Raw genomic sequence first — 9,479 nt, forward strand, 5'->3', positions numbered from 1 at the left:
TTTGTGATTCGGTCGATAACCACTCTGGTTTGTGATCTGCCTTGTTATCATTGAGGCATGACGAGCTTTGGCGTTAACATTCGGGGACGGATTTGTCTGTTTAGGGTCAGTTTTTTGAGACAACACCGTCACCGAGTTCTCAGCATGTAAACATTGCTCGTAGCGTAGTTTTTTAAGGTTAGCAGATCGGTATTCATCTGTATTTTTTTTGTTGATAGATTTATCTCCAGGCATAGTGTATTTTTGTGTGTGTGTGGCGTTTTAAACTTATGAATGGTTCACTGTCTGTATTTGTTCACAAAATGAAAATAAACAAAGAAGAAAGAAAAAAGTTTTGGTTTTGCTTCGTTTGTGATATGTGTTTTCGTATCCGTAAGTGTGTCCTGTGATTTTTACGTAGTTCTGTAAACATTAAGATGCATGTGTAGTTCTATGGGTATCAAAACGTATATATCATTGTGTACACGTTCAAGTGTATGCGTAATTATTCAATATATGTACTTACTATTTTGTTCCATTTCTTTTTTTTTTATATAGTTTGTAAACTTTCCGGTGTTGGTTTTGCGTGTGTGATCGCACGTGTTTCATTGAGACATCGTGCATAGGAGGTCCTGTGCTTTGTATTGCAGTGAAATTTCATTTTTTAAGAATAAAAAATATTCTTAAAAAAATTATCTTCGTTAAAAGACCGCTTCCTTCAAATCTTCCACCGGTTCTTTTGGCTAATTCCATCGATGTTATTGGATTAGATATGTTTTTGTATAGGGAGCCCGGTGTAGCACATCCATGTTGTTATTCAGCCCTATTATTATTATTATTATTATTATTATTATTATTATTATTATTATTATTATTATTATTATTATTATTATTATTATTATTGTTGTTGTTGTTGTTGTCAGTTGTTTCAATTCCTTTGCTACCATTTTCAATATAGGAGACCCTTTCTTTATATCCTGCCTTATTTAGTGCTGCATTATAGAAATTAGCTTCATTATTAAATACCCTATTGTTAGCAGATAGTTTGGAGAGTCTTAAAGATATATTTTTTACTAGATTTTCTATTATAGCCCTAGGATGGTTACTTGATTTACTTATATACTGTAGGTTAGTTAGGGGTTTGTGGTATGGTCTATATGTTTTATTCTTCATATCTAATGTTACATCTAGGAAATTTGCTACTGAGACATCATCTTCATAAACTATACCCATCCCCATTCTGCTGAAAAATCTGGCCAGCCTACCCTTAATTCTCTGTAGTTCCTGGTTCGAGCAATTCCTAATATATAACAGGCAGTCGTCTCTATACAAACCCCCCCTAACCCTAGGGAATTGATCATTTAATTCATAGAGGATAAATGATCCCACCATATCAGCTATTTGAGCTGAGTCGGAACTTCCCATGGCAACATCAAATGCTCCAGGGGTATCTTTCCTTACCCATATCTTATCTTTAAAGCTAATAAACGATTTCCTTGCTGCTGTTATAACTTTAAATTCTTCTTTAGTGAGGCCTGCTTTTTTATGGAAGAACCACATTGCCTTGTTTAGTACTATTGGGTTAATTGATCTATAAAAGTTAGCTATATCAAATTGGATAAATTTAGTTTCTTCTTTATGTTCAATTGATCTAAACCAATTAATTACTTGGTCTGTATTAGACCATAATTCTAACTTTAACTTAGTGGTTATTGTGGGTAGATAGTTATTTATAATGTTCTTGCTTAATATTCCTATGTCCGATCTCGTTGGGCATATGAGTCTTAGTGATGGCTGTGTCCAGAAATTTACTTTATGGTCCTAATATATATATATATATATATATATATATATATATATATATATATATATATATATTATTTGTACTATTATTTGATTGAACGCCACGTATCCATTTCCAAGTAAGTTTATCATAATATTTTTTTGATGCGACTCTACCCTTTACTGTTCTCTCTTCCCCTTTTCGTTTTCTTTCTTATCCTTTCTCTAATTCATTTTCTCCCCTTCACATTTTTTTATCTGTCTGTCTATCTCTCCCTCTTTCACCTTTACTCTCTCTCATTGCTCACACGTGACCATCGTCCATATTTCTTTTCCTTACGTGATCATCTTTCTTTTCCTTCAATGCTTTCGTAAAGACTACACGTATTCTTATCTATCTATCTTTCTATCTTTTCTCTTTCAAAGACAATGTTTCTCCACTGTTCGCTACTTTACCTCGTCTAGACTAACGACCCTGCATATTTGTTTACATTCGGTTTCTTTGTATGTCTCTACTGTCCTGTTTTTGTTATCAACATTGACCCTCCCACCGCAAAATCCTAAGTTTTATTTTGGCTTTTGTGAGAGGTCTCATATTGTCGTTCAATGTTCGAAATGAGTAGATGAACAGCCGACAACTGACGAAGGGTCATACTTTATGTTGTCTTATTTTCCATTTTTTTCTCTCGTTGTTTGCGTACCCAACTTTGTTTCCGTATTTCATGTTTACGTTTTTGTGACGTCCTGTACCCATATATCCATATATATATATATATATATATATATATATATATATACATGTATATGTATGTATGTACATATATGTATATGCATATATATATATATATATATATATATATATATATATATATATATATATATATATATATATATATATATATATATGTATGTATGTATGTATTTGTATTTATATTTATAATCGTATGCATTTATTTCCCAGTAATGGACGCAGTCTAATGACTGAAAGAAGTAAAACAATAGAAGAATATAGACATGTATATAATCCAACTTAGTGTTCTTTCATTTTCGTTTTGTCAGAAACCACTCTATGCATCAGCGAGATGGACAACTCACAATGTACTCACTGTATGAAAGACTATTTCTATCCGAAGTTAAACTCCCTTATACAGTTCTATCAATGCAGGCTCGGTTCACTTGTGCTCCTTCAGTGTCCAATAAACACAATATGGGACGGTAGATCTATCAAGTGCCTTTATGACAGTAAGTATAATATACAGTAATATATATAGGTGTATAAAGGTTGAATGCGGATTCGTCCTTTAACTGGAGGTTTCCCAAAAAAGATTTCTAATGTTGATTCTTCATACTTTGCTGGGTGTTTACAGGCGTAAATTTGCGAAGATATGAAAGTAGTCCTTGTATATAATGTATGATGAATATATAGAATAAAATTCCATTAATACCATCAATTTTGTTAAAAATGGAGGAGTTGTTAAAATATATAAGAAGTTTAATTCTAGCAGAGGATCGTTTCGTACAATAATAATAAGATAAATTCATGATTAAATTAAATTAATTAAATATCAACGTACTCCTCAGTGCAAGGAGGAAGGAAACCATAATACAAGGAACTTAAAAAGAAATATTGGTAACCGTGTGAGATGGGAGTCATGTCGGATATTTAACCATAACTCTCCTAGATCCAATTTTTTCTGGTATATTCCCTCTTATGTTCCTTGTATTATGGTTTCTTTCCTTCCTGCCATGAAAAGTACGATGATATTTAATTAATTTAATTCAATCATGAATTTATATTATTATATCTCTGCACGAAACGATCGTCTGCTAGAATTAAACCTATACATTTTAACAACTTGTCTCCTCCATTTTTAACAAAATTGATGGGATTTATGTTAACATGTCAAATAGCCACATATTGCATGACATTGAAACATTCGTACTCTTTCTCTTTCATTTATTTTTCAGTGATGCGGATCACCTTTGACCCTGTGCTTAATATCTTTCCCGAGGATTCTGGGAGCACCAACACAGATAAACCAATCAGATGGCGAACCGATTTAAGTATCGAATCTAGAACAGGTATGACTTTTAATTGAATTGACCGTCTTTATGTTTAGCTCTCAGTGTTACAAGCCTGCGACGAGGCCACGGATCACACGTAAAACCTTTTCCTTTCTCTCGCAGAAAATACTGAATATTAAACAATTATTCCCCCTCGTTTGAAAGTGTATAGGTTTCTCTTAATTAAGAAATTAATTTACGTAGCATTGTGTGACACTTAAATTAAATCTGGGTCTAAATTAAATCTAGTACTATCTTATGTTGTTAATGTTCCTCAAATATCTCAAAGACACAATTCGTTTTGATACCAAATACCAATGTTACAAAATTCATTGAAAGATTAAATGAAGCAAACCTAGATATTCTAATGGTAAGCAACCTACTTTTTATTTCCGGTATTAAACTATTCCATATGTTCTTCCTTTTTCTAAGATGGTAAAGTGTGATTCAAAAGAGATTTGGTTGCTATTTCTAGCAGATTGGAAGGATCAGGTAAAAGTTCTCTTGGTTTTGAATTGATGGATAGAAAGTTGGCGTTGATTGTAATGAGTTGGCTTACGAAGCCAAATATTATCTTTTGTTTTTCACATACTGTGCACAGCTGTGTACATAAAGGGTCCTCGTAGTTCTGTCAGGAAATGTGGGCTTCGGTTTCCTCTAGATACATAACCGCATGCTTTAAAGCATAGCAAAAGAAGAACTTTATGCATTTATGCTTTCCTTTGGGGTATTAGTGACGTAATTAAAACAAATTAGTTTTGAATGAATGTCGAAACTGGAAAATAGATTTGCTTTCCAGGAGACTTGCCCTTCCTTCTAGTATGATAATTTAGTCAGTAAAAAATTATAATTCCTCGTATTTGTATTATGTTATGTATTTGACTGTATGCAGTTTATCGAACATGACTGTATGCAGTTTATCGAACCCTAAGGAATGTAAGACAAAATTAACCTTGCGAGATACGAACTCAGAATATAGAAAGATAAAATTGGATAAAATACGATCAAAAGAGGCAGTGGAATCTCTTTCGAAGCAGCCCACCCCATCACTTTTACTCCCCCACCTTCCAACAGATGAACATTGGAGATAATGCAGTTCCAGATGACACTGCTATGTCTGAATAATAAAAGACGGGATGGATACGGCTGGGATGACTTTGATCAAAGTTCTGCACAATAAAGTCTTCTTGTGGGGTCGCGTAATGGCAGTAAAAGGATAAGCGAAAACAGAGAAATAACGTGACCCTAATCAATGCTGACGCAGGGTTTAAAATAACAACAGCAACAACAACAATATCACTAAAGGTTGCAGCAGCAAAAAAAACATCAACAGAAACGACTTCAACAGCATCAACAACAACAACAACAACAACAACAACAACAACGACGTCACAACATCAAAATAATGGTAACGCATGTATTCCGAAGTTCCCCTCCACCACAGCCTTCAGTTAATTTTTAAATGCGCCCCTTTAAAGCCTAGCCAGGCTCATGGGCCCGGTTGCAATGGCGTACGTGTTCCGTAGCTGGACGGGACGCCAGTCCATCACAGCGTTACTCATTTTTGCCAGCTGAGTGGGCTGGAGCAACGTGAAATGAAGTGTTTTGCCCAAGAACACAACGCGTCGCTCGGTCCAGGAATCGAAACCACAATCTTACGATCATGATTCTGATACCATAACCACTAAGCTACGCGCCTCCACACAGCCTTCAGTTAGTGGGAAGCAAATCATTATCCAGAACATAGCTCTATTCCCAGCAAAAAGAAAATGAAATTAATGTTATGATCACCGCATACGTTTTCCCTTAAGTTATTAGTGGTTTCAGGTTATATAATATAGAAAATGTGATACAAAATGCAAGATACGTTATGGTAAGAGGAAAAGATACATATAGAGCATTATCGTATGATAAGAGACTATAACATTTGTGATATGATACATCCGTATAGTTGTTTATAATAACAGAAGATAAAATGTTATTACGTGATAAGAGGATGATGAAATGACCAATTCATAACGCTATGTTTCGTATAAGAAACACAAATCGTAAGATACCGTTTGATAAACGATAATGCTTAACATACGATACATGTCGCCGGATAAAATATTTGATTGAATTCATAGGGTGGAGCAAAGTGGAAGCTGAATTTAGAAATACACTTTACTAAAAACTAAGAAACAATTTCTTTGCCCTACTTTGACCTGTACGTCATTGAAGCACGTTAAATCTCTAATCCAACATCATGACTGTTATTTCATTTATCTTTCTTTCTTTTTCGATGAAAAACCATTATCAGAATCGTCGATTTCTTTCACATCTGTTCCTCATTGATGTTACTGAGTTTGTTGTCTTGTTTAATGATTGCCCTTGTTTTTTGCCCGGTACTCTTACCTGGATATCAATTACCTAAGTACGAGTGGACCTCAGATATCCAATTACACATAAAGAGGCGTATATAGATTGTCTACATCAACTACTATAGAAATGTAAGAAGAATATATCAGTGGCATACTTCACTAGCCACCTCAAGTCTGGTTGTGCCTAAAACAGAGCCAGTATGCGGTTGCACGACTTGGACGATATATATATATATATATATATATATATATATATATATATATATATGTATGTATGTGTGTGTGTGTGTGTGTGTGTGTGTGTGTGTGTGTGTAATCTTTTACCTTTTACATGTTTCAGTCATTAGACTGCATCCATGCTGGGGTACCATCTCGAACAAGTCTTTTAATCAAATGAATCAAACCCAGTACTAATTATTAAAAAAAATATGCTACTTATTCTATCGGTTTCTTATGCCAAATCACTAAGTTACAAGAATGTAAACATACCAACACTGGTATTCAAGAGGTGGTGTGGGACTAACAATCCATCCCACCACATATATGTGACAGGTTTCTTTCAGCTTCTGCCTACTGTATTCGCTCACAAAACATTGGCCGACTTGTATTGAAACAGAACCCATAATCATGTTTGGCATGTGGTTGAGAAGCAACCACTCCTGTATATATATATATATATATATATATATATACCAAGTTCTTTAACACAACTTTAATATATATATATATATGATTTCTGTAACAGAATGCAATAAAGTGCTCTCCTGATGATCCATTGCAGTTTGGTTTCCAAATGTCCTTGGAAGATTTAATATTATGTTTCAAATAACTGAAACCGGGAAACGTACGTAGGAACTAAAAAATTATTCTGGTGTTTATCTTAATTTTCACCAGGTATGCTCGGTCTATCTTAACTAGTAACACTGCCGAGTACATTGGTTGACTGACTATTATACAGGAAGCCGACTGGATGATGGTAATCTATTGGAGCGCTAACTCATTTTAGTTGTAGTCGTACATCTAACTGTACAACTGTACACATAAGGTCTATATATGTGTTTGTGTGTATGTATATGTATTTGTGTATATATATATATATATATGTGTCTGTATGTGTGTGTGTGTGTGTACTTCTATATATTTATACATAATTATGTATATATATTTCCTTAAGATTTCTATTTCTTACTAGGTCCCTAAAAATCATTCCTATTGTAAATAAAAGAAAACTTATATTTAACAACATACACTTTGATATACAAACAAACAAGATGGTTAAAACCTGAATACATTTAATTATAAACCAACAGTATGAGAGCAAACTAAGATTTGAACTCAGAAGCTAAAGGAATGAGATTAATTGTCGCATGATATATAACCCAATACAATGCTGTTTGCAGACAATGCACGTCTATATACAAATATTTATTTTTGACTTAGATACAATAATAGTTAAATTTTATCGGCGAGAGGGGTAAATTTCTTTGTATGAAAATCTAGGAATTGTTTTCATAAAGTCACGTGATTTTGATATGAAGTCACACGATGTGACATAATGCCAGATATTTTTTTAAAGAGATGATTCTTTGTAAAGATAGATTATTCTTTTTTTCTTTTGAAATTACGTGGATTATTTGAAGAAGTCACATGCAATTCTTTTCTGAAATCAGGTGAAAATATTTCAAAAGATCACCTGAATTTTTTGCCTTTTATATTTGTAAAGACGACTTAACATTTTTTCAAAAGCTAATTCAGATATATACACATTTTTTTTTTATTTTGCTTTCATTTTTGTAATGTCACCTTAAGCTAATGATTGTAAAATCTTGTAGATTTCTTCTATGAATACTTCGCAGACACATGTCACGTGAATGTTTCAATTGCCCAGATGAATATTTATGTTAAGTTATAATAAAGATATAAAATGCATTTGAATATCCTTTGATGTCTGATTTCAGCCATTCATTAATACTCTCTCTCTCTCTCTCTCTCTCTCTCTCTCTCTCTCTCTCTCTCTCTTTCCTTCTCCCTCTTATATATATACATATATATATATATATACATATATATATATATATATATATATATACACACACACACACACACACACACACACACACATATATATATATACATACATACATATATATATATATATATATATATATATATATATATATATATATATATATATATATACATATATATATATATATGCATATCAATTATATATGTGCGCGTGTACGTTAATTACACGAAAATGGAGATGATTTTTCCATTCACCAAAGTGAATAGGAGGAACTGATGTCATCAGACGGTATACAACGTTCATCGGGTGTTTCAACCCGAACTGTAACACCTCTCTTTGGTGGGTCAACAGAGGTGGTCAAGGCACTACTCTTCATCTCCTCCTGGCTCTTCCAGCTTAACTCATCTCTTTTGCACCAAGGCCAGCAAGAAGCTCTTTCAGCTGCCTCTCTCATTCTGCGTACAGTTATCCTTCGTCCCTTTGTCTCTCTCTCTCTCTCTCTCTCTCTCTCTCTCTCTCTCTCTCTATATATATATATATATATATATATATATATATATATATATATATGTGTGTGTGTGTGTGTGTGTGTGTGTGTGTGTGTGTGTGTGTGTGTGTGTGTGTGTGTGTGTGTATATATATACAAATTAAAATCCTGAAAATGGAGAAGTACCGTTAAAATAATTTAACTGCAAAAATTCTGTTTTGAAAGAATAACATGTTATAACTTAAAGTAATGTCTTTTTTTTTTACTGCTGTGGCGAGATTTTACCAAATAAAATGTTTTAATTATTGGAATTTAATTCTTTCGGGCAAAATCGAAACGGCTGTAAGTGAACATGTTGAATTTTGGAAGTCAATACATTATATTAACGCTACTTTTTCTGGATTTTAATTCGAATATTTGTAAACTAAGATTTATATTTAAACCTATTATTTTAGGAATATTACCATTCACAACAAAATGCACATCAAAGCAACACAGCGGAACAGAGGCAACCTTAGAATCTCTGAGGCCATTCTCTTACACCAAAAGATACCTAAGATTAACAATAGAAGAGAATTACAGGAAGCTAGCTGGTTGCTATGGCAACATCCTTCTGCGCATGTCTACTCTACACACGCTCACATACACGCACATCGGCAACATTTGTCGATTTCTTGAAAATGGGGTCATAATCCCGAATACGTTAATTCACATATTTGTTTTCTTGTGATTTACTTTGCATATACTACACAATGCCTCATAAGAATTATTCTATTAA

General features: G+C 33.3%; 1 protein-coding gene across 2 annotated transcripts in view; it reads left to right on the forward strand.

Annotated features, from left to right (window-relative positions):
• LOC106877428 (uncharacterized) overlaps positions 1-9,479 on the forward strand; it is an 86,107-nt gene that overhangs the window by 47,719 nt on the left and 28,909 nt on the right. For both annotated transcript variants that reach the window (XM_089352008.1, XM_089352009.1), the window contains exons 16-17: positions 2,821-3,003; positions 3,730-3,843. In XM_089352008.1, the coding sequence (XP_089208134.1) occupies positions 2,821-3,003; positions 3,730-3,843 (297 nt within the window). The remainder of the gene's footprint in view (positions 1-2,820; positions 3,004-3,729; positions 3,844-9,479) is intronic.

Source organism: Octopus bimaculoides, chromosome 5 (genome assembly GCF_046866305.1).
Source record: "Octopus bimaculoides isolate indiv1 chromosome 5, ASM4686630v1, whole genome shotgun sequence".
Lineage (NCBI taxonomy): Eukaryota > Metazoa > Mollusca > Cephalopoda > Octopoda > Octopodidae > Octopus > Octopus bimaculoides.